The 27,839-nt window shown below is 32.8% G+C and overlaps 1 protein-coding gene and 1 long non-coding RNA gene across 7 annotated transcripts; one reads left to right on the top strand and one right to left on the bottom strand.

The window, feature by feature from the left end:
- Window positions 1–712: 712 nt before the first annotated feature.
- Window positions 713–27,816, bottom strand: LOC127739208 (uncharacterized). Of its 6 annotated transcripts, none has more exons than XR_008000354.1 (6): window positions 27,295–27,816; window positions 19,744–21,355; window positions 18,890–19,057; window positions 14,413–14,521; window positions 4,106–12,814; window positions 713–3,144 (listed from the first exon to the last, which is right to left on the bottom strand). XR_008000354.1 is itself a non-coding variant. In XM_052250838.1 (6 exons), the coding sequence occupies exons 1-6, from the start codon at window positions 27,800–27,802 to the stop codon at window positions 10,976–10,978; spliced, it is 4,167 nt and encodes a 1,388-aa protein (XP_052106798.1). In that variant the 5' UTR covers window positions 27,803–27,816; the 3' UTR covers window positions 713–10,975. The 6 variants fall into 6 exon arrangements, 2 of the variants coding, with proteins under 2 accessions (XP_052106798.1, XP_052106791.1); XR_008000325.1 differs by having other exon boundaries at window positions 713–4,417; window positions 4,742–12,814; XR_008000336.1 differs by having other exon boundaries at window positions 713–4,105; window positions 4,742–12,814.
- On the top strand, window positions 14,782–17,522 carry LOC127698444 (uncharacterized). Its single transcript, XR_007980842.1, has 2 exons — window positions 14,782–15,466; window positions 15,729–17,522. It is a non-coding gene; the product is annotated as an uncharacterized LOC127698444 (long non-coding RNA).
- Window positions 27,817–27,839: the final 23 nt, after the last annotated feature.

Raw genomic sequence — 27,839 nt, 5'->3', positions numbered from 1 at the left:
GTACTACTTTCCAGTATGTTCTTTTTTTGACCAGGCCCGATTAGGTGGTTTACATCTTACAAAGTCTATCCAAATTTATTATTTTTGCAAAGAATTCAGCTCAAGCCGGTGCTAGGGGCCGTTTTAAACTTGCAGTGAGGTGAGTTTTTGCTCTGTGTTGAAGGCCTTACTGTGACTTTGAGATGAAGAACAGCAATAAAGAGCTTTTCCTTTGCTTATTGTGTGTTTTTTGCTGTGCATGTACTGATTTTGTCTCATGGATGGATACCCCATTTCCTTTGTTTTTCTATTATGTGTTACCTATCCCACTACAGTTACAACCATATCCATATTAAATATATTATATGGGGAGAGTGAAAAGTGGGTGTTTCCATCACACTTTATTTGAAGTTTCAAAACACACATTGTGTTATTTCTGAGAAGACATTTTTTTTTTTAATTTTGGCAATTAGAATCAAAGATTGCCTCTTGAGGCCATCTTTTTTATCCAAACAGAATAAAATGAAGACTTCAATCAAGGACCTTCCTTATATTATTCTACAATATATGGTTGTGTTAAAATTTGACTGGTGGTCAAGAGGAGAAAGAAAACAACTGCTTAAAGCAAACTTGGGCCATGTGACATGCGAGCTAAAAATATGACTTTGGCATACACTTAATGTGAATGTGGACTTTGGACATATATGTTGATAAACAAAATCAAAACACAAAATATTATATGAATGTTCTATATTTCATCAATATCTACAAGCACACTTAACAGATCAGTATTATACATAAATAGATATTTGTATAAAACAAAACTCAACAGGATGTTAATTGTAAAGACAAGAAAAAACATGAATGTTAGAAAAATCATCTAGTTGTCCAGAAATCTAACTCGTAATTAGTTATGTTATTAGCACTAGACTTAACAACATTAAAACTGGAAAAATGATACAGACACAAAAGGAAAACTGCCATTAGATTATTAATGTAATGTTTCAGAACTCCAAAATCTAACTAAAGTGACTCTACTGCTAAAATGTAATCTGATTCTACTATACAGTATATGCATATTAAACTAAAAGCTTGAAAGAAAGGGTATCAGTCAGGTACTATCAATGTCTTCAATGAATGACTACTGTATAACCTTATCAAGCTTATCCCACACCTTTAGCATCATCCAGCCCATTAAAGAACTATTAATAGTATCTAATAGCATTCATTTACATTTAGGGTTGGAGATACGTTCTGCCAAAAATACGGTCAACATGAAAAAAACATGGAGTTTATCTGTCAGTCATCATTATACCCTTATGTAGCTCCAACAAATGCAGGCATAACAGTAAAAAGTCTGGGTCAGTACATCTAGGTCCAAGGGCAGCAATTCTGTCAAAAAATTGATCAACTGGAATGAAACCCAAATTAGATCCTAGATGTTGTTGTCTATTTACATTTTATTTTTAATGAGTTCTTAAGACAACCACAGCATACCCTTGTGTCCAATTTTGTTTCTTTACCTGAACTTTATCTAAAAATATATAAATCAAACATTTGACAGAAGACCTGCAAAGCAACACTTTCATTTTAGCTTGTTTTTAGATGGGCTGCATGGTGCTGAATGTATGAAATGTTCTCACTAATGAAAAGTAGACACAATGTGATGACAGATATTAGACATAGATTTCCAATAAACTAAATAATTATCAGAATAGTGCAGGAACAAATAAACACAAATCATACTAATATTGGAAATGAAGAAAATACAAAGACTTCAAAGCTGCCATATCATATTTCAGTAAATATATTAAAGCTAAAGTTTTAGCCAGATTTTTATCAAATAACCTATATAAAATCAAACAGTCTATAGTTGATCTTGGTATTTGGTAATATTTTAATTTTCTACCACCTTAATGTTCCCATGATTCAGGCACATACAGAAAATCTTGGTAATTCTACTAAAAACTATAAAACTTTAAAGTATTAAATCAATAAAACTGTTTACAGACATGTCCCACCTACTTTGTAGCAAAATTTACAAGTATTTAATGGACTGTGTTTCCTCGTCTATCAGAAAACTTCCAACTGAACCATGGGCATGAAAACACAGCAGATGTAACTGAATATGACAGAGTTAGGCTGCAATATTTATAAAAAAAAATGAGATTAAGATAACAGTTTTAAATTAGCTAAGGTCTACCGTTAAAAATTTTATAAACAAAATTTGAAAGAAAAGTCAATAAAGTATGATAGAGGTGGTGCTGACACATAAATAGCTTACAATTGAGATGCCAGGATCCTTATGAAACGGTATACCAAATATATATGGTCATACACCTGCTTAATTAGAAAACATTAAAATGGAGCCTAAACAGAGATTACAGGTTGTTTTTTTCTACTTCGAACTGATATGTAGAAAATTCTCATGCAACAGACAACCAACTTTTTCAATGGCATATTTTAAATACCTAGTTAGATAAAATGCTCCGCTGGGCGCAGCTTGATACGACCGCAGAGGTCGAACCCTGAACTGTTAGGGCAAGTATGGACACAACATTCAAGCTTGATACAGCACTGAATTTGGATTGTGATTAAATATTTGACACAGCATAGGTTTTTGACACATGTGGTCTAAGAACTTAAAAAAAATTTAATTTACCTATTCAAACCATATCATTATTATTTGCTTTTATATATAAATCAGAAGTAACCAATTTAAAATGGAAAATTTTAAAGAAAAAAAAAAAAAAGAAAATCCCCCCTCAAATTTTTTGAACCCCCTTATGATTCATCACCCCAAAACTCAATCCCAGCCTTCCCTTTGTGTTACAATGTATGGTGCCTTGCAGTACAATTTCAGAGAGATCCATACACTTGAACACAAGTTATTGTCTGGAATCTAGAAAAATGCGTTTTTTTGCCCCTTTTTGGCCCCAAATTCCTAAACGTTTAGGGCAATTACCCCAAACTCTAACCCAGCTTTCCCTTTGTATTATGGAACCTTGTTGTACAATTTCATAAAGATCCATACACTAACACACAAGTTATTGTCCTGAACTAGAAAAATGCTTGTTTTTTTGCCCCTTTTTGGCCCCTTATTCCTAAAATTTTGAGGAAATTACCCCCAAAATCAATCCCAGCCTTCCCTTTGTGGTATAGTACCTTGCACTACAATTTCAGAGAGATTCATACACTTGAACACAAGTTATTGTCTGGAAACTAGAAAAATGCTTATTTTTGGCCCCCTTTTGGCCCCTTATCCCTAAACGTTTTGGGCAATTACCCCCAAACTCAATTCCAGCTTTCCCTTTGTGATATGGAACCTTGTAGTACAATTTCAGAAAGATCCATACACTTACACACAAGTTATGGTCCTGAAACTAGAAAAATGCTTGTTTTTTTCCCCCTTTTTTGCCCCCAATTCCTAAAATTTTGAGGCAATTACCCCCAAAATCAATCCCAGCCTTTCCTTTAGTGGTATGGTACCTTGCAGTACAATTTCAGAGAGATCCATACACTTGAACACAAGTTATTGTCTGGAAACTAGAAAAATGCTTATTTTTGGCCCCTTATTCCTAAACGTTTTGGGCAATTACCCCCAAACTCAATTCCAGCTTTCCCTTTGTGATATGGAACCTTGTAGTACAATTTCAGAAAGATCCATACACTTGCACACAAGTTATGGTCCTGAAACTAGAAAAATGCTTGTTTTTTTCCCCTTTTTGGGCCCTAATTCCTAAAATTTTGAGGCAATTACCCCCAAAATTAATCCCAGCCTTTCCTTTAGTGGTATGGTACCTTGCAGTACAATTTCAGAGAGATTCATACACTTGAACACAAGTTATTGTCTGGAAACTAGAAAAAATGCTTATTTTTGGCCCCCTTTTGGCCCCTTATTCCTAAACGTTTTGGGCAATTACCCCCAAACTCAATTCCAGCTTTCCCTTTGTGATATGGAACCTTGTAGTACAATTTCAGAAAGATCCATACACTTACACACAAGTTATGGTCCTGAAACTAGAAAAATGCTTGTTTTTTTTTCCCTTTTTGGCCCCTAATTCCTAAAATTTTGAGGCAATTACCCCCAAAATCAATCCCAGCCTTTCCTTTAGTGGTATGGTACCTTGCAGTACAATTTCAGAGAGATCCATACACTTGAACACAAGTTATTGTCTGGAAACTAGAAAAATGCTTATTTTTGGCCCCTTATTCCTAAACGTTTTGGGCAATTACCCCCAAACTCAATTCCAGCTTTCCCTTTGTGATATGGAACATTGTAGTACAATTTCAGAAAGATCCATACACTTGCACACAAGTTATGGTCCTGAAACTAGAAAAATGCTTGTTTTTTTCCCCTTTTTGGGCCCTAATTCCTAAAATTTTGAGGCAATTACCCCCAAAATCAATCCCAGCCTTTCCTTTAGTGGTATGGTACCTTGCAGTACAATTTCAGAGAGATCCATACACTTTAACACAAGTTATTGTCTGGAAACTAGAAAAAATGCTTATTTTTGGCCCCCTTTTGGCCCCTTATTCCTAAACGTTTTGGGCAATTACCCCCAAACTCAATTCCAGCTTTCCCTTTGTGATATGGAACCTTGTAGTACAATTTCAGAAAGATCCATACACTTACACACAAGTTATTATCCTGAAACTAGAAAAATGCTTGTTTTTTTGCCCCTTTTTGGCCCCTAATTCTAAAATTTTGAGGCAATTACCCCCAAAATCAATCACAGCCTTTCCTTTAGTGGTATGGTACCTTGTGGTACAATGTCAGAGAGATCCATACACTAACACACAAGTTATGTCTGGAAGTTACAAAAATGCTTATTTTTGGCCCCTAATTCCTTAACTGTTGGTACCATAACCCTTAAAATCAATCCCAACCTTCCTTTTGTGGTATTGAACCTTGTGGTAAAATTTCATAGAGATCCATTCACTTAAACTAAAGTTAGAGTGCGAAAACCAATGTGTCTTCGGACGACGACGTCATACCAATATACGACCACAAAAATTTTTTTGCAGTCGTATAAAAAGTAAGTATGACACTCATATACAATAGAGAAAGCTGAACATTTTGTTATAACATGTCAAATGGTGAGAGAATCTACATTTAATAGGAAATAAAAATAATTGAAAACAAAATATGACCAAATAAGATTTGAGCTTGACGAATATCCGACTACAAATGAATGAAAAAATATCATATACATAATATGTATATGAAGAAAACAAAATCCATTTGTTGAAGGCTTCTTACTATTATTATCTTTTTCTAACTATTAAAGTGTTGTCTTCATTAACATCAGAAAAGGAAATGGTGAAAAATCTAATCCTGAGAACCGCAACTAAATAGGAAAGATGGGCTTATTTTCTATGAAGAAATGAGCAATCACCGAACTAATCTATTTTAAAGTTTTAGAAACCAGTACATGCAGTTACAGCCTCTAGAAATTTAAAATTCTACAGTGTGTCATATGATATGCATAAAATTTCTGCACCAAAACCTAACAGGATAACATACTTGCACTTTATTTTTCTCATCTATGTCATCAATATTTCATTCACACTTTGATAGCAAAAAATATGGAATGTTTGCAAACATGATTTATCATCCTAAACATGCATGATTTATTTGAATTTTTGAAAAGACGATAATGTCATTATCAATGTGCATGTTGCTGCTTATAAATTTTAAAGATTTGTTGATCTTTTGAAAAACATATTTTCCTGACTTGAATGTAACTACATAATCATATTTATTTATTATATATATTTCTTTCCAAGGTACATGGGACTCAAAGTGTACATACATTCATATTTCTATAATAATTGATTTCAAAAGTTACTAAAATGGAGCTTTAACTAGGTTTCTGATAAAAATGTCAAAAATTCCTTCTTGAGAACAATATTGTGTTTTAGGAAATATAAACAGTTAAACTACATGTAAAAAAGATTCAATATAAGAAAAAAATATAATCTATAATCTATTAATATACTCATGCTGGTAAAATCTCTAATTTGGTTGCGTTCTGCATTAAATGTTTCCTTTAAAACTAAAATATATAACTGGCTGTTGTTTGTTACCAATATAATCTCTAATCCAAAAGCATCCAAACACTTATTGAAATGCACTATTGGTAATTCAATTTTAGAAAAATATTTCTATCGACTAAACTTTGATACACATGTAGTCATTTAATATACCAGATTTCAATAATACAGCCCTTACTCCTCTTATCCTTTAGTTTCCCACGTAAAAAACAACTGATATAAAAGGTATGTATGAAAACTGAATAAGGTCAAGTAAAATTAACTATCCAATTCTCAGACACTAATTTTTCAAATGAAAAATGAAGCAAAAAGTAACAATAATAGTCTAATTAGTAAAGCCATTTATATTTCCTCAACAAGTTGATTATTTTAGGGTCAATTTGTGTTTTTTGCTATTCTCAGTTCCTCATTGGTGTAATGTCAAATATGGCATCAAATTTTTCTGGTATCATAGCATCATAAGCCCAATGAGGTCTCAAAATAGATTTTGAGGAGTCCATTAAATAGACCCATTAATGTTTGCATGCATATTATTGTCTAAAATCATGATGCATAAAGATATCTATCTATTCTCTAGGGTTAATCTAAAATGTCTGACTCTTTCATACTAGCTTTCTTTTTGGCAGTGAAAATGGGTTTTGAAAAAGGTTCTGTGTGATGAATTTTTTTCAAGTATAACATCATATCAATTTTCTTATTCAAAGTGGCATAGAAATAAAACTATTGTATCTAATTTAAGAGAATATGAGAAAGTGACTGTTTTATAAGTGTTAGGTACTGTAATTCCTCTGTTTCTGAGAAGATAATTATTTCTACTGCTTTATATAGCCTTAACCCCTAAACCAGATTTGGCAAGAGAAAGAAATGAAAAAAATGTACATAGAAATAAAGTAACATACTCAGTTGACATATAATTAAGGTGACATAATCAGTTGACATAAAATTGAAGTAACATACTCAGTTGAAATAAAATTGAAGTAACATAATCAGAAATCATAGAATTGAAGTGACATAATCAGTTGACAAAGAATTGAAGTTACATAATCAGTTGACATAGAATTGAAGTAGCATAATCAGTTCACATTAAATTGAAAGGACATAGTAAAATGACACAGAATTGAAGTGACATAATCAGTTGACATAGAATTGAAGTGACATAATCAGTTGACTTGGAATTGAAGTAGAATAATCAGTTTACATAGAATTGAAGCTACATAGTAAAATGACATAGAATTGAAGCTACATAGTAAAATGACATAGAATTGAAGTGACATAATCAGTTGACATAGAACTGAAGTGACATAGTAAAATGATAGAATTGAAATGACATATTTTAATGTACAGAAATCAAGTAACATAATAAGATGAGAAATATATACAAAGATAACAAATAACAAATACTGTACAATAACAAAGACTAGGTTTTATATAATCTCTTATATTATAAAGACAAATGTGTGGACATTGTTTTACTGATCTAACTACTGCAAAATGTTAGAACAACTTTGTTATGATGATGTTACTCTAGAGTTTGTTAAGTCTAGGTAACTGGTGAACATGTTGTAAAGAATTTATATACTTTGTAAGATTATTGATCTAACAGGATGTACATGTATCTCAGCTTCCAATAGAACCATTGGATTTTTTTTTATTAAAGAAGAACTTGCAATGTATCTTTTAAGCTGCCAATTAATCATAAATAGTGAAATCTTTAATGTTACACCTTTTAAAAGTTCAGATTAAGAAACCCATTTAAAAAGTTTTTTTTTATATGTATGTGCAAAATAGGAAAAAGGGTATAGTAATTAAATAACCTTCAAGAATTATTGAAATATCTTGCCCTTCTTTGTGGTTTTTTTGTTTAAAACAATGCCAACATTTTATGAAGTACTTAAACAATTGACCAATCTAAATTGAATCATACATGTCAATTTTTTTAACATAACATTATGCAGCTGATCCTATCTGTGTTTATCTATATTGGAATACACAAATGATCTTGAAATAAAGCATCAGCTTATATACTGAGGTGTAATACCACTAACTCAAATACATTGAATGCAGTTTCATGTAAAATAAGTAAATAAACAAAACAATTACCACACTTGCAGTGTTGTGTAAAATAAACCATACATTTCATTGCAAAACAAAACAAATTGTTTTGTGTAAGAATGACATTTCAAGCATAAAAAATAACTTGTTTTTTTTTTAGAAGGGTTAAATAAACCAATTTTCATGATTTTAGTGGTAAGATTGTTTTGTGAAAAAGCTTCCAGTCTCCAAACAAAAGATGTCATTATGCCTTATTTTCCAAATTATTATTCTAAAATAAAATTGTTTTCAAAACTGTGGTCTTTCTCATCTTTTTATGTAATGAAAATGTTTACCAAACATAAATTTACTTACATAATACATTGTTGTATTATTAAAGTTATTGCAAAATTAATTTCTTAAAGTCAAAGAGTTTATGAAATAATAATTTTTCCTGTTTTCATTTAATCAAGCTTGAAAATTGAAAAAAATAAATAAATGATTAGCTCTGACAGAAAGGCCCCAGATTTTCAATTTACTGTATGAATCACAAATATTATTTTAAATGTATATTTTCAGAGCAGAATGAGAATTAAAGCTGAAAGAATAAATTTACAAAATGTATAAAATTGATTTTCATGATCTATCTGTACTATTTATAACACACTGTAGAATTACATTAAGACATGATTTGCCCTGGATTACTTATGTGACAAGAAAGTATTTACAATGTAAACATGTACATATTCAACATAAAAACAACTTTAACAATTAATATAACAAATAATGTGTCTTCACAGATCAAATTAAAAGCACTTCAAAATGCTATATAACGTGTACTATATACAGATATACATTCACAAAAATATTAAAATATGGAAATATTAAAAAAAAATCATTTCGTACTGTTCCATTTCAAACATAGTTGATATCCTCATGCATTACATTTGCATGTAAAACTCATTACATTTGTGGCAGCTTTATCTACACTTGCACACATTCATTTTGCAGGTCAGCACATGATTATTTTTTTTTTTTAAATATGGTTTTCATATATAAAATTTAACATTTATTTGATATAATTTAACATGAACAAGAATGTGTCCATAGTACACTGATGCCCCACTCGCACTATAATTTTCTATGTTCGGTGGACCGTGAAATTGGGGTCAAAACTCTAATTTGGCATTAAAATTAGAAAGATCATATCATAGGGAACATGTGTACTAAGTTTCAAGTTGATTGGACTTCAACTTCATCAAAAACTACCTTGATCAAAAACTTTAACCTGAAGCGCGATTTATGGACGGACGTACGAACGAACGAACAGACGGACGGACACACAGACCGAAAAACATAATGCCCCTAGGTGGGGCATAAAAAGGGACTTGTTAAATGATAATTTATAAGTTATATATACTCCTTCCATTTGTTAAAGTCCCTGTCTAACAAACGAGTAGGTGGTAGCGTGGTTTCAAGCAGGGTAAGTTTTCTTTTTAATATTCATTCCTCTATTTTGAAAATTTCTTAACCAAAGACATAATAAAAAAAAAAATTGAAAAATTGCTGTTACATCAAAACTTAAAATTACGGATGATGCAAGCGACTGTTGAAACATCAGGCAATAAGATATCTCTATTGGCATGGGAAAAGCAAAGTGGCAGATGGAAAAGTGACTTCTTTACCCTAGTCACACAATAGCACGAACCCTGTTTAATTTAATTCGTCAAATAATCAGGATTAAATGGAATTATGACCTCAAATATAAAACTATTTAACAAAATTTCCATTTTGTTTGTTTTTCAAAGTTAATTTTTTTCAACATTTTATCATGAATTTATCTATTTATTTTAGCTGTGTTACAAAAAAAAATGAATACATATATACATGATGCAAATATAATCAAATCTTGTGCCCAAGAATTTAATCATATAATGAGCACATATTTAATTTCGTCAACCCAGGAACATGTGAAACATTTCATCTGTTTCACTCTGAATTTCACACACCATATCAAAATCAGGGCCTCATTTTTCCCAGAGGCGGATTTAGGGGGGGCCCAGGGAGCCCGGCCCCCTTTTTTTCGGAAAAATTTGGTTGATTATATAGGGAATCACTGAAGCATGACCGGAGCGGTCCCCCTCTTAGGCAGTCAGTGGGCCCCCACTTTTGAAAATTTCTGGATCCGCCACTGTTTCCAAACTGCATTTTCACTCAGGGAAGCTGTTTACATTCAGTAGGATTTATAGTTAAGAAATTGGCTAATCCTTCACATTTTGAATGCAGAATAACTTAAGTATTTTTCCCTTAGTTCAGTTTTTTGATTTATATTTTTCCTCCTCTAAAAATCTGATTTTACCCATTTAACTTTAAATGGTGATTATAAAGCTCTTGTACAAACTGTAATGATGAACAAAACAATTTTCCTGTGAGTTACACAGGTTTAATTAAATTGTCTTTCCCACAATTAGTTTTCTTAATATTCCGACAGATCTTCACAACCTTTTGTTTCACTAGCCTCATTACAGTATAAATATATTCATGTAAATTAATACATCACAGAAATTTGCATTTGAAAAATAACAAACTATCCTTATAAATCCAAATGATCTAAGTAGCAGATAGTATAAATAAGACTCAATCCATAAAATAACCATCAATTTCTGTGATCACTTAAGAATTTGCATACATAACTTTTAATTTATATATCTATAACATTTTCTCCTTTTCTGGCAGCAACATCTGTTACGTTTTATGTCAATCAAATAAAAAATCAAATCTACCTGAATATTTTGAAAAATTTAAAGGTACACAATGTTTAAAGTTAGGATCTGAGGTTAATGAATAATTTCAAATATAAAAATAAATAAATAAATTTCGAGACCATACTCCAATGCATTTACAAACACTATGAATTCTGTGTGTATTGCACACTGTCTTGTGTATTGCTGCTGCCATCTGAAATGAGGTTATTTGCATTTAGTTGTGTGCCAAAAAGGTTTTCAAAGAGGTTTTGTTTATCTTTCCGTACAGGCTTTGTTTGAATAGTACCAGTAATCACTTGTGGAAGATTTTCTGGTAAGGCGCTGTCCTGTTGACCATTTTCTTTTGACAAAGCTATTGTTTCTCTGAGGATTTCAGTTGAATCTTTATTTTCCATTTGTTCAACTTGCATTTCTGTAACTGGAGATACAGATTTTTGTCCATCTGACACAAGTTCATTCACAGAAAGTTGTTCACAAACTCCTTCTGATAAAACTATACCTGCTGCAACAGGAACTACTGATCCATTCTCCTCGGTTTCCATATCACAAGTATCTAAAGCAAAATTGTCAAATTCTTTCTCTCTAATTTGTAAAGTATCTTGCTCTTTGATCATTAATGTTGTGCTTGTTTCATGACTTTTACTATTTTTTTCACAATCATCCTTTTCTAGAGTTTGTTCAGAACATGATTCAACTTCCATTATGTGTTTCTCCTTTTCAGGCCCCTCTATGACATATCTGTCAAGGTCACCACCTTGACCCATAGGAACTTCAGTATTTCTACTATCCTTAGCTGGCCCCTCATTGACATATCTATCAATGTCACCACCTTGACTCATAGGAACTTCAGTATTTAAACTATCCTTTGCAGGCCCCTCTTTGACATATCTAACAATGTCACCATCTTGACTCATACCAACTTCAGTATTAATACTATCCTTTTCAGGCCCCTCTATGACATATCTGTCACCAACTTGACTCATAACAACTTCAGTATTTATACTATCCTTTGCAGGCCCCTCTATGACATATCTATCACCACCTAGACTCATAGGAACTTCAGTATTTCTACTATCCTTTGCAGGCCCCTCTATGACATATCTATCACCACCTAGACTCATAGGAACTTCAGTATTTCTACTTTCCATTGCAGGCCCCTCTATGACATATCTATCACCACCTAGACTCATAGGAACTTCAGTATTTATACTATCCTTTGCAGGCCCCTCTATGACATATCTGTCAAGGTCACCACCTTGACTCATACCAACTTCTGTATATCTACTATCCTTTTCAATATCCAAAGGGTTATTTACACATCCATTTTGCTGAATTTGTGTTTCCTGATTTCTAATGATATGCTTTTGTTCAGACAACTTTTCTTCTCTTTTACTCTCCTTTAATATTGCAATAGGTTTACTGTCATCCTTTAATATTGTAACAGTCTTACTGTCTTTACTCTTTTCAACTTGATTAGCAGCTATTTTTTCTTCTTTCTTTCTCTCTCCATGTTTAGATGAATATTTTTCTTCTCTTTTTCTTTCTTCATGTTTTGAATGCTTTTCCTCTTTTATTTTATCATGTTTAACAACAGATTTTTCTTCCTTTCTTTTGTCATGTTTTGATACTTTTTTTTCATCTTTTGTTGCATGTTTTTCGTCTTTTGTTGCATGTTTTTCATCTTTTGGTACATGCTTTTCATCTTTTGTCACATGTTTTTCATCTTTTGTAATGTGGCTTACCTCCCTTTTGGTTGAAGATTTAACTTCATTCTTTGTCTCAATAGCAGTGTCTAATTCTGGATAATATATCTTCAGTCTGGTATGCCAAGCAATACTTGTAACAGCAGAGACAGTTTTGAATTGATGTACTACATTTCTTGGAATAAAATAAACATCATTATCTCGTAAAGATATTCTGGCATAGCGCATACCTTCTCTCCGCAACTGATTTAACTTTGCATCTTCTACCCAGGTAATGCACTAGAAAATATAAAATAACGGCATATGTTCAGTATGATTTTATACACTAGTCTTAAGTCTTAGTAATATGCTTTATTTATGCACTTGTCAAGCAGTAGCCAACTAAATACATAGACTAAATGAAATAGAAAGTAAGCAGTTTTTTTATGCAGGGCTAACGCCGCTTCAGAATCACGTCATATAAATACACCATCCTATGCAATAGGAATATGAACCCTGCTCTGTATTAGACAAACAACCTGAGCCTGTTTTTTTTTTATGTGCTAGCTTGCAATGCAAGGTAACAGGATGATATGTCAGCCGTCCTGGACACATTATTCTGACTCTCAGCCAATCATCCTCTGCTATTACTCCTTATTGCCACATTCTTAGTGGAGAAGCCATAAATACCAATTAAAAATTCTTTGGTGTGACCAGGCAAGGGATCCAACCCATGACCTCCTGCACCTGAGACAAGCAAACTACCACGAGACCACAGAAGCGGTATCTTTTCAGATAGGTAAGTATGACTTACATTCTATAGATTACACAGATGACCTATTCTTACAATTTCTGGAAAAATTAAAAACAGCAAGAGATTTTATAACACTGTACAATAGACCATGAATAAAGCTCAAGGTCTTGTGAACTCTGTCAAACACATATGTATGCCTTATAATGGTTTTTTATGCCAAACATAGAAGCTGAGGAAATCTGGGTCAGCTGAAAACTGTCATTTAGATATGTACCTTTATAACATTCCAGACCAAATCTAGTTGTCCTGTTGTTTATATATTTAGAAACTGATAAAGTAACCTCACCACTTAAACTTATCCCTAAATTCAGATCATTTTCCATATACATACAAAATATGGATTGTCATGTGTTTTTACCTTCTGAAATATTAGCCCAATACAAGTTATAATAGATGAACACCTGGGCATGCTGGGTGGTCTGGTGGAAGTGTGGTCTACTTGAGTGAGGGAGGTTGTGGGTTTTAATCCTTGGCTAGGTAAAGCTAAAGACTTGAAGGTATTTGGTGCTTCTCCCTTCACACGAAGGATTTAGGAGAAAAGTCTAAAAGTGTGGTCAACTAACAGGTTAAAAATCCAGCTCAGTGTGTTGGTTTAGTACAATGCAGGTTTCACATTCCTATCACATGAACATGCTCTCATCTTGATATGCATGTAGCAATTACCACTGGACATTAAACACCAACCTTTTCATCCATCAATGATACAAAATGAAGATGATAAGATAGGACAGACTGATGGGTACATCGAAAACATAATATCCTTCAAGATAATAAACAGTTTGGTCTGAAATATGGGGCAAACTTTAACAAAGTTAGAAAATCTTTGCCACTGAATTTTAAGGGCAAATTGCCAACAAAACCTATAGCTATGAAATAAAGTGTAACAATATTTCTCTAACATGACTAGACCAAAGCAGTGTACTTGATTTAACATGACCTGAAATGAATGTATGCTTTAAACATTCTGCAACCAGATGTAGAGTCCCACCATAGACAAACTGTAAGATAAAAGAAGTGCTGGCAGCTGTACTTCTTCATCCCATTTAACTTTTTGGTTATTATATGTTCTATATAAATGTAGTACCTGAGATACAGGAGGTTCATGGAGGTCAAGCTGTAACTTCTGTACAAGCTGAGGGAAATCTCCAGGATGAAAACAAATCACATCTTTTACCACTCTATCCGAACATGTGCTGTAATAAATTTAAGATATCCCAAATGTTACATTCAAATATCTTATAATTACTGTCAACAAAACAATATTCTTCCAACAGTACTTTCATTTTTTTCTATTTCACTTTTACCATTTCAGATTTATAGTACTTGTCTGATTGTTGGAAAAATTCGTTCTTTTTTTGTGGTTTCGGGAGAATTTTCCCCAAAACTAACAATACTAAGAAAAAAATATAAAATCTACATGAAAGTACAAAATTAGGAAGAATAAATCCTAGTTAAATAAAATGCTTCGCTGAGGCGCAGCTTGATACGACCGCAGAGGTCGAACCCTGAACAGTTGGGGCAAGTATGGACACAACATTCAAGCTTGATACAGCTCTGAATTTGGATTGTTATTAAATATTTGACACAGCATAGGTTTCTGACACAGAAAGAATGTGGTCTAAGAACTTGGAATTTTTTTAATTTACCTATTATGGTCCAATGTCCAAAATCAAAATACATGGTTAGATTCAGCATATCAAAGAACCCAATATATTCAATTTTTGTTAAAATCAAACAAAGTTTAATTTTGGACCCCAACTTGGACAAACTTGAAAACTGGGCCCATAATCAAAAATCTAAACACATGTTTAGATTCAGCATATCAAAGAACCCCAAGAATTCAATTTTTGCTAAAATCAAACTAAGTTTAATTTTGGACCCTTTGGACCTTAATGTAGACCAATTTAAAAAACGGGACTTAAAATTAAAAATCTAAATACACGGTTAGATTTGGAATATCAAAGAACCCCAATAATTCAATTTTTGATGAAATCAAACAAAGTTTAATTTTGGACCCTTTTGACCTCAATATGAACCAATTTGATAGCGGGGCCCACAAATAAAAAATCTAAATTCATGGTTAGATTCAGCATATCAAAGAACCCCATATATTCAATTTTTGTTGAAATCAAAAAAAGGTTTAATTTTGGACCCCAACTTGGACCAACTTGAAAACTGGGCCCATAATCAAAAATCTAAACACATGTTTTGATTCAGCATATCAAAGAACCCTAAGAATTCAATTTTTGTTAAAATCAAACTAAGTTTAATTTTGGACCCTTTGGACCTCAATGAAGACCAATTTAAAAAACAGGACCCATATTAAAAATCTAAAAACACGGTTAGATTTGGCATATCAAAGAACCCCAATAATTCAATTTTTGATGAAATCAAACAAAGTTTAATTTTGGACCCTTTTGACCTCAATATGAACCAATTTGATAGCGGGGCCTACAAATAAAAAATCTAATTACATGGTTAGATTCAGCATATCAAAGAACCTCATATATTCAATTTTTGTTGAAATCAAACAAAGTTTAATTTTGGACCAACTTGAAAACTGGGCCCATAATCAAAAATCTAAATACATGTTTAGATTCAGCATATCAAAGAACCCCAAGAATTCAATTTTTGTTAAAATCAAACTAAGTTTAATTTTGGACCCTTTGGACCTTAATGTAGACCAATTTAAAAAACAGGACCCAAAATTAAAAATCTAAATACACGGTTAGATTTGGAATATCAAAGAACCCCAATAATTCAATTTTCGATGAAATCAAACAAAGTTTAATTTTGGACCCTTTTGACCTCAATATGAACCAATTTGATAGCGGGGTCCACAAATAAAAAATCTAAATACATGGTTAGATTCAGCATATCAAAGAACCCCATATATTCAATTTTTGTTGAAATCAAACAAAGTTTAATTTTGGACCCCAATTTGGACCAACTTGAAAACTGGGCCAAAAATCAAAAATCTAAATACATGTTTAGATTCAGCATATCAAAGAACCTCATATATTCAATTTTTGTTAAAATCAAAGAAAGTTTAATTTTGGACCCTTTGGACCTTAATGTAGACCAATTTGAAAACTGGACCCAAAATTAAAAATATAAATACACTGTTAGATTCGGCATAACAAATAAATAAATGTGATCAAAGATTTTACAAATCTAATGCGCCATACTGTGCAATTAAAGATTACTTCTTGAAATTTTTCAATATTTGAAATTTGAAAAAAAAATAATATTTGAAGAATAATTCTTTTTAATTTCTGAAATCTGAAATGAGAAAAAATTGACCCCCCACAATTTCTTTTTATCCCCCCTTTTTTCCCCAAAAAAATTCTTTCCCTCAAGATATGGTCATAATCTCAATTCAAATGTCCAATGGAGTTGGCAACCATAATTACCCATTTAAATTTACCATAGTGCTAACTTAATCTATTTTGTAATAGAATTAAAAATATAGTGTCAAATCTTTCATATGGATTTTTTTGTAAGAAAAAAGATGCAACATTTGCAGATATTTTTACTGGTCTTCCTTTATAAATATGCATTTCTTTAAACATAATTTAAAAGCAGTGTAAGGGAAGTAACCAAAACGTTGTATTTGGATTACCTCCCTTACACTGTTTTAAATTATCTTTATTGTTCATTTACCATTACTTTATACATAATTTAAAAGCAGTGTAAGGGAGATAATTTCAATGATGTATTTGATTTATCTCCCTTACACTGCTTTAAATTATGTTTTGTACTAAAGTATTTGTCCATTAACCAGGACAACCTTGTTTTTCCCCCTTTTTTGCCCCTAATTCCTAAACGGTTTGAGCCATAACCCCCCAAAGCAAATCCTAACCATCCCTTTGTGGTATGGAAACTTGTAGTATAATTTCAGAGAGATCCATACACCGTTCCACAGTTATTGTCTGGAAACTAGAAAATGCTTATTTTTGGCCCCTTTTTGGCCCCTTTATTCCTTAACTGTTAGTACCATAACCCCCAAAATCAATCCCAACCTTCCTTTTGTGGTATTTAACCTTATGGTCAAATTTCAAAAAGATCCATTCACTTAAACTAAAGTTAGAGTGCGAAAACCAATGTGTCTTCGGACGACGACGCCGGACGACGACGACGCCAACGTCATACCAATATACGACCACAAAATTTTTTTGCGGTCGTATAAAAATGTCACATGACTTTATCATATTTTGTAACTTCAGCAGAGTCATGCACATGGCATATATATACAAACCAGTATCTAACTCAAATAGTACAATGATCAAACCATACACTGTGTATATATACATGTACATGTATAGGAATAAAAGGAGATTTGGGGTACACAACAATTAGACAGCAGACCACCAACACATCTATCAACGTATCAAATTGCAGTCTTTAAAAAGGTTTTTGTTCAGACATCAGTTTAAATGCAGTGGTGTCATATTTATTCACAGACATGTCATTATCACGGTTCATTTATTATCAAGTGAGTAATTATATACATGTATATATGTTGTGTACAAATTGTACAAATTATAATTTGTATTTTGACTTTGTACAATGATACAGATCTATTTTTTGTATTTTGTAAATAAGGTTTATTGTGTGATCATTGAATAAAAATTCTAGTGTGTATCAATTCCTTTTTTATAACATAATCCATACTATAAATTATTGTACAAGTTATAAGTTAATTTTAGTCAAATTTTGCACAAATAGTAATTTGTACAAGCAATTTTTGTACAAATTACAATTTGTACAAAGTCAAAATACAAATTATAATTTGTACAAATTATAATTTGTACAAATTATAATTTATACAAAATGATAACTTGTACACAACATATATATATATATAAGGTTCAATTCTTGCTTACAATCAGTTTAAGTAAGGGACCGACCCTTGGTCATTTGTTCTGTACAGTCACCTGTAGTTGTTCTCTATGTTAAAACTGGATGTATGCTTTTCTTTTCTTTTAGTGCATATCATTTTTATTAAATATTATCTCTAGCTAGGTGTATCTAGGACAAAGTGTATAATACAATGCTACATAATGTGCAAAGGGAGACTGAGTTCTGATAAGATTTTGTTGTTGAAATTTAAATGTATATTCATGTTATCTACTGTATGTAAATATTTTTTATTGATATACTGTCATGTTTGTAATCATGCACTCTATGGGCCCTTAATAGGTTCAATCAAAATATTGTACTGTATACATTCAATTTCTTATTTAAATTATATATATATACATGTAATGTGATATAAATTTTGTTAAGCAGATGACAAGCATCTTTCATCTAAATGTATGTGTTATTCCAGGTTTAAAACCCATCTCATTGCTAAAATATTCTAAATCTGTTCTTGAATACAACTAACTAAGGAATTTTCAATTGTCACAATGAAATCCAAAAATGTATTGAAAATACAAGAAATCAAAGGAAATTTGCAGAAAAAATTCATCAGAATCAGAAACAACCACATGAAAGAATAGCCGCTTATTGTACATGTATGTAAGTGTTTTTCTTAAGTAAAGCTTTAAAAAACTTACTCATCCGATTTTTTAACAGCCTTTAACACACCAACAGCGGCTGTTGTAAGTCTGTCAAATCCCTGCCCTACATGATCTGCATGACACCGTGTCCTGTCTTCAACCAATACTTCACGAGGCTCAGAAGCTCGAGGTAGATATGACAAATTCTTCAACTCATTTGCTCCTCTGAAAAATATTTTTGTAAGAAAATAGCAATATAAATCATTTAAAATGCATTTTGAGTTTTCCTTGAAGTTCTTAGGGTTTTAGTGTAATAAGTAGGTTTTGCTAGAGACGCACATAAGAACTAACAGAATTACAGATTTTTGCACACTTGAACATCCAGATTGATAAAGAATTTGATATGGTTAACTCTACAAATATACTACTGTTATACTAAACTGTCTTTTCTTAAAATTTAGTGATGAAAATTAAAAGTGATATTAATGATAAATGATTTCAGTTATCCCCATCCTCTTGCCATGAAACATACTGGTTAGCATGGTTAGGAAATAGTTTATGCCAAGAAGTTATTTATTTTTGTGTTTTGTGCAACCATATATTTGTTAGTTATTTGTTCATTTTAATTGTCTTAAATATTTTTTTCTCTCTTATTTTCTGAAATAGCTCCAAAAAGTATATGATCATGTTTTAATAGCAATTTTCCCTATGAATATATGAAAGCACCGTCTTAAACATGTACAGTATCCGACACAATGCTCAAATCTGATACATTTGCACAAGTAACGATGCTTTAAACCTCAATATTCCTAAGCTATGAAATATCTCCAGATTCAAAATATTAGTGGATATGAGCTCACATCATTCCCACTAAAAACCACTGCTAGCGTTGCAGTTTACATAAATCCTACCTTTTCCGTTTAAATGGTGATTTAGGCATATCAGCTGTTGGAACCATCTGTTCACCAGGTCGAGACCATAATATAGGACCATCATTACTTAAGTTCCTTGCCATACCTGCCACTACAGATCGCTCTCCCCAAGGCATTAGTGCTTTTAAAAAAGGATTCTGTTCAACAATGTCCAAAAAGTCTGGGAAATAATCCCCAACTTCTTCATGCACTGTTCCTACTACACTTATCTGCATCAGTGGACCTGAGCGATGAGTACCATCTTTATATGTACTCATCATGTTCTCACGATATTTGGAGATTGTGGTGGATTCAATGTCAGATTTACCCATTAGTCCTGATTGGCAGTGTAAAGTGGGGAACTTTTCCGAAAAATAATCAATAAAATCTGGCATGTTCACTGCTGACCTATGAACTATACCCATGACACAGTTCCCAACTCCCTCTGGATATTCACCATAAACGAAATCAAAATATTCTGACACAAATTTTGTCATTTCATCGGCCGTTAGATTTCTAAGCTCATCTTGATATACATGAAGAACAAGTCCACCACCATTGGAACATTTTTCTAAATGAAACAATTTACGAAATTTTGAATTAGCAAATGGCTCATCAGTGTATTTTGTACTTCTGAATTTACGATATCTGTAATCTTTACTGGATTCAAGGTTCTTATTTTGCATGAGATCCACCAAAGCTTTAGTTTTATCTTCAGACTTTGGTGCTGAATGGCTGCCATATTTGTTTGATTTCTCTTGATGTTTACTTGATGAAGAATGTGAAGATGATGTGTGGTGGTCTTTAGATTTCTCATGATGTTTACTCGTGCCTGAAGACTCATGAGAGGATCTATGATCTATTGCGGGCTCACGAGATGATCGATGTTCCTTAGATTTCTCACGGTGTTTTTCTGACTTTGAGGAGGAATGTGATGATGACTGATGATCTTTTGATCCTTTTAGAGAAACCTGTATACATTTATTTTCAGTTCTTCTTTTAAGGCAAACCTGAATGCCACAATTATTGAGGATTCTTTTCTTCCCTAAGATTCTTATGCTATTGTGAGATATAGGATCATCCTCTGTTTTATATGGTGAGTTGTGTATATCTGGTGAACTTCGTACATCAGGTGACATCCTTATATCAAAGTTCTTCGGTCTTGAGATTGATTCCTCTTGCTTGACGGGTGTTCTATCGTGAGAATTATGGTGCTTGTGTTTATGTTTATGTTTATGGTGGTGCTTTGAGTGATGATGCCCCTCCTTTGATGGGGTTTTACTACTTCTTTCCTTTACAGGACTTTCATTTTTGACAGGACTTTCATTTTTGACAGGACTTTCATTTTTGACAGAACTTTCATTTTTATGACTTTTGACAGGACTCTTATCACTAGCTCCTTCTTTTTCTGTTTTAATTTCATCTGATTTAGAGGTTTTAATTTGACTTTCGTCTTTCACTGATCGCTTAGTATCATGATAACTGACTCCCCCATTACATTTGCCAACAGAATCCTTCTTATCATCAGCCTTGTCAATTCCATTGGATACTGATTTTTCTTCTTTCATCTTTGTATCAGGTAACTTGTGCTCTTTTACCATGTGGCATACAACTAAAAGAAAAATAATCAAAATATCAAACTGATTCGTTGGCTGAAAGAACAGACAAATAAAGTTTCTTACATTACATGTACTTTGATTGGTCCCCAAAGGGTCAGCTGGACAATGTACCTGATCACCAACAAGTTCTTGTTTGGGAAGAACAATGATAACTTGTTTAATAAAAACTAGAGGCTCTAAAGAGCCTGTGTCGCTCACCTTGGTCTATGTGCATATTAAACAAAGGACACAGATGGATTCATGACAAAATTGTGTTTTGGTGATGGTGATGTGTTTGTAGATCTTATTTTACTGAACATTCTTGCTCCTTACTATTATCTCTATCTATAATGAACTTGGCCCGGTAGTTACAGTGGAAAATATTTTGTAAAAATTTACAAAAATTTACAAAATTTATGAAAATTGTAAAAAATTTACTATAAAGGGCAATAACTCCTTAAGGGGTCAATTGACAATTTTGGTCATGTTTGACTTATTTGTAGATCTAACTTTGCTGTACATTATTGCTGTTTACAGTTTATCTCTATCTATAATAATATTCAAGATAATAACCAAAAGCTGCAAAATTTTCTTAAAATTACCAATTCAGGGCAGCAACCCAACAAAGTGTTGCCTGATTTGTCTGAAAATTTCAGGGCAGATAGAACTTGACCTAATGAACAATTTTACCCCATGTCAGATTTGCTCTAAATGCTTTGGTTTCAGAGATATGAGCCAAAAACTGCATTTTACCCTATGTACTATTTTTTAGCCATGTCGGTCATCTTGGTATGGGGCAGGGTCATCGGACACATTTTTTAAACTAAATACCCTAATGATGATTGTGGACAAATTTGGTTAAATTTGTCTTAATAGTTTCAGAGGAGAAGATTTTGTAAAAGATTACAAAAATTTACGAAAAATGGTTAAAAATTGACTATAAAGGGCAATAACTCCTTAAGGGGTCAACTGACTATTTTGGTCAAGTTGACTTATTTGTAGATCTTACTTTGCTGAACATTATTGCTGTTTACAGTTTATCTCTATCTATAATAATATTCAAGATAATAACCAAAAACTGCAAAATTTTCTTAAAATTACCAATTCAGGGGCAGCAACCAAACAAAGTGTTGCCTGATTGGTCTGAAAATTTCAGGGCAGATAGATCCTGACCTAATGAACAATTTTATCCTCATCAGATTTGCTCTAAATGCTTTGGTTTCAGAGATATGAGCCAAAAACTGCATTTTACCCTATGTACTATTTTTTAGCCATGTCGGTCATCTTGGTTTGCGGGCAGGGTCATCGGACACATTTTTTAAACTAGATATCCTAATGATGATTGTGGACAAGTTTGGTTAAATTTGTCTTAGTAGTTTCAGAGGAGAAAATTTTTGTAAAAGATTACAAAAATTTACGAAAAATGGTTAAAAATTGACTATAAAGGGCAATAACTCCTTAAGGGGTCCACTGACCATTTTGGTCAAGTTGACTTATTAGTAGATCTTACTTTGCTGAACATTATTGCTGTTTACAGTTTATCTCTATCTATAATAATATTCAAGATAATAACCAAAAACGGGAAAATTTCCTTAAAATTACCAATTCAGGGGCAGCAACCCAACAACGGGTTGTCCAATTCATCTGAAAATTTCAGTGCAGATAGATCTTGACCTGATAAACAATTTTAGCTCATGTCAGATTTGCTCTAAATGCTTTGGTTTCAGAGATATAAGCCAAAATCTACATTTTACCCCTATGTTCTATTTTTAGCCATGGCGGCCATCTTGGTTGGTTGACCAGATCACTGGACACATTTTTTAAACTAGATACCCAAATGATGATTGTGACCAAGTTTGGTTAAATTTGACCCAGTAGTTTCAGAGGAGAAGATTTTTGTAAAAGTTAACAGACGACGCCTGATGACGACGATGACAACGACGGACGACGGACGCAAAGTGATGAGAAAAGCTCACTTGGCCCTTCGAACCAGGTGAGCTAAAAAAAGGGAGTACTTCTGATAGTTTATTGGTTTAACTTGAAGGAAATGGAAGTCATAGATCAATTTTTTTTAAATCATTTATTTTAGTGGAACTTCTTTCACTTTATGGGTCCCCATTGCAACCTACATATATATAATGTACATAGAACTACACCCGTACAACACGTACACATATCTATCCTTCATCCTCAACCTAACTCTAACCCATACCTAACCCAACACTTACTCTAACCCTAAACCCTTACCGAACTATAAACATGCTAAATGAACCATGACCCAATGGTACAGGGACCCCTAAAGTATAAGAAGGCTGTATAATGCCATCTGTGTGCATGTGTAAGATTTCAATTAATTTTGAAAAAAGTTTTAAATGCTTTAAAATATATTTTTCCATGCCAGAAATGTCACCAGATAAACTTTAAAATAATTCACATTTGGCAAAGCCATGTTCAACCCCTAGCCATTCTATCATAGCTATAGCTAGCTATATATAGCCTATTATATTGACATACATGCAGATTTAGATGTGTCTTTAAAAATCAAAGTATAAAAGTTACTATCTACATGTACATGTTTATAAAACATCCTTATCATGCTGTGCAGAACATTTATCAAAACCTGAGCATTCCTGGTCTCCTTGCATTGAGCTCCCCTCTAAGAAAATAAGTATACATATCAACCAAATCCCTGAACAAGAAAAGTCCTGGCCTCCTCCCCTCAAAGAAAATATGTGTCAATCAAAGATCCCTGAATAGGAAAAGTCCTGCCCTCCACGAGCTCCCCTCAAAGAAAATAAATGTTGATAAAAGATCCCTGAATAGGAAAAGTCCTGGTCTCTGGTAAATACCAATCAAACATCCCTTAAAGGAAATAGTCCTTAACTCCTCCCCTCAAAGAAAATAAGTATCAATCGAAGATCCCTGAATATGAAAAGTCCTGGTCTCCTTCCCTCAAAGAAAATAGGTATCCATCAAAGATCCCTGAACATGAAAAGTCCTGACCTCCTTCCCTCAAAGAAAATAGGTATCCATTAAAGATCCCTGAATACGAAAAGTCCTAGCCTCCTCCCCTCAAAGAAAATAGGTATCCATTAAAGATCCATGAATACAAAAAGTCCTGGCCTACTCCCCTCAAAGAAAATAGGTATCCATTAAAGATCCATGAATACGAAAAGTCCTGGCCTCCTCCCCTCAAAGAAAATAAATGCTGATCAGAGATCCCTGAATGGGAAAAGTTCTGGCCTCCTCCCCTCAAAGAAAAATAACTACAAATCAAACATCCCTGAATGAAAAAAGTCCTTAACTCCTCCCCGCAAAGAAAATAACTATCAAAGATCCCTGAATATGAAAAGTCCTGGTCTCCTTCCCTTAAAGAAAATAAGTACTATATATACCATGGTTCTTACGAGTTAACATATTTAAACAAACAAATCTGAAGGATGAGTTTGTTTAAATATGTTAATTATATAATGAATATAACATGTGGTATATATAATTTGTAATATAAATAGAATGATTGACAGCTTGAACAAATATAAGACACTGATCACGTTACCGAATTATCCAATGAGATGGCTGCTCGCGAAAGTCATTATTGCATTTGACTTATAATGGTCGTCTGGCACACGTGCAGATTTGTAATGTTTGATGTTCAAGCAGATGCAGATCCAAGATTTTGAAAATAGTGGTGGGCAAATAATGCAACAGTTGGAATGGAACATGTAAAAATTCAATTCATTAACCATATATGTAGCTCCATAAAGCCCCCTACCCACTTAATCTGCCTCTGACATGGATATTTAACATTATTCTGATGGCGGTAAGTTTTGTTTTATTGTTAATTTTCAAGGTATTGTACAAAAATTTACCTCATAGCTTTTCGTACAAACGACTCCGTTATTTAATTTGATTTTAATATTAATTTAGGCCCAGCAGACCTTTAAGTGACTATAGTAATAAAAAAAACAAGAAAATTATAACTACATTTGTAATATAAATTGCATTTTTTCTTTTGATGTTTTAATGAAATAATTTGCTTAAAAAGTGTATTGAGGGAAAACCATGGTATATTACCTGCAATTTTATGTTGTACCATACATGTACATACTTTGATAACTTAACATGAAACCCATTAGAATCTAAGAGGAAAGTAGGCGGAGCTAATCTATATGGTATAACATGTTCATTTTGATGTTATTCCATAACTGAAGCTCCACCCCCATTTTCTGAAATGTAACCGCCTCTTAAAAGCATGCAAATACCAGTCCTACCATTATAATAAGATACATGTATATGTCAGTCAGGTATACTACTTATACATGTGTTTTTTATTTACTGTTACAGGTAAATTATTTTGGAGGCAGAGTTATATACCTTTTAAATATTCAGATTTTTTTTACTGATACAAGTAAAAAAGTCTTATTTACTTCTTTTCTGGAATTTTTCTTTACTACATTTTTTGTACATTACTCTATTAGAGTGTTTTGGTGTCGTTTATTACATTGTATTAATAAAACTATAATTTCATGGACAATGAAAATCTCATTTGTCAGTAATCTTCAAAATACTGCTTATTTACAAGCCTCCAGGGAGCATTTCTTGAAGGCCTTGCGCAGTTACTTATAATAAACATGTTTTCGCAGTACATGTAGATTTCTTGAGTTAAAAGGAAAAATCATTAGCAAATTAATTAAACCAGAAAATAGAATAGAGAATGGAAAATATTGCTTAGCCATGTTTTCCCAATACTTGAGAATCTAAGGGTTGAAAATTAATCCCTTATAAATGTTTTTAAATTGGGGCCGCATCAACATGAAAGCATTAAAACATGTGTGATGGTGAAAATTGAAGATTTAATTCATGTGCACACACTCATGACACTGAAACAATATTAAAGATATTAAAATCATGAAATGAGAAATGGCAAATTTGACAAAAATAGGTAGTTTTCCATTAATTGTCATTCACCAATGCAGGGATCTCCTTGACTTGTTTTCTGATGGTGTACGTATACCTCCATCGTTAAATTGTCTTCCCCCATAGTCTAAATTTGTTTTCGTTTCGCTAGCCACAATTTTTGTTGGCAGTTAAAATAAATTGCATAACCGTGTTGTATCATAATCCAAAGGGTCCTCCTGATTACAGTTTTAAAGCCCTTGGTACAAAACTTCTTGTTGTTGATGCCTCAAATCTTCGATACCGGTTCATGACTTCTGAATTTGACAGTGAAAAAAAAGATCCCCCGATTTGTAAATTGTGTTAGTCCTAAACAATTACCAAAATAGCAAGATAACGAATTGGGAACCTTAAGCCAAGGACAGCTTGTCATACTTGTGGTCATTCTTGACAAAGGGGGAGCCATGCAGGCTTGATATTGGAATTGTTACAAATGACAATTAACAATGATTAATGAAAATATTGGCTATTCTATAATGAAATAAATATAATAAGCAATATATCAGTCTGTTCACCATTCATTACATAGATATGGAGGAATGAAATACTTTACTTTCAATCACGACATGCCGTAGACGCGGGATTTGTCATGGTGAAAGTCCCCCCCATCATTAAATGTTCATCCATGGAGATCCCTGACCAATGTGTTATTTCAGGGGACACCAACCTAACAAAGATAAGATGAGATACATTGTAACTCATGTATTTTTTATACAATTATAATGACCTGAAATTTTCTGTATTTATAATAACTTCATGAATAGGGTTACATGTATGTACATTTTGTACATGTACTTAACTGCTATAAGTAACACTGCATACATGTACATGAACATACATATTAACAATATGCATAGAAACTACATTTCCAGATTATACCAAAGCTAACATTAATGATATCTTTCATATGTAATACCAGCTGTCTTCAATTTAGAGATTAACCTTATAGAAAAAACAATGCTATCTGATTATTGTACAGAACAACAGTCAACAGTACCTTTATTCTGCGACAAATCACTTGGTGCAACCAGTTTTATACTTGGTGACACAGGTGTCTTCAATTTTGGTGGTGATGGTGACATACTTAGATCTGAATTATCACTTGCTGAGGAGAATCTCCTTTCCCTACCACTGACATAATCATCTAAGTACCCAGAGTTAGATAGTCGTCTGTAATCGTGCTGTATCCTCCTCCTCTTACCAGTGTCTGGACTAGGACAAGTGTCTGGTGTATTTGTAACAGGAAGACCAGTTAAACGCGGTCTCTTTGGATCTGATGATGTCTCTTCGTTATTTGTTTCTTCCTTCACAACATGTGCAACCTGCAGACCTGGTAGATTTCTAAAAACTTTCGATTTCTTTGCATTTAGAATATTTCCATTTGTGTTTTCGTGTTTAATCCCTTCTAATGCTTGGGTTGTCACTTGAGCAATGTTTTGTTTTTGCAAGATTTCAAAGATATTGTCACTGTTTTCATCATTTCTTTCTGGGTCGTAGTCGGCCATTTTGATGCCTTTCAGAGTAAGGTAAAGAGTTATCTCC

This window comes from Mytilus californianus, unplaced genomic scaffold (genome assembly GCF_021869535.1).
Source record: "Mytilus californianus isolate M0D057914Y unplaced genomic scaffold, xbMytCali1.0.p SCAF_1, whole genome shotgun sequence".
In the NCBI taxonomy this organism is placed as follows: Eukaryota; Metazoa; Mollusca; class Bivalvia; order Mytilida; family Mytilidae; genus Mytilus; species Mytilus californianus.
This window is presented reverse-complemented; position numbering and strand designations above follow the sequence as displayed.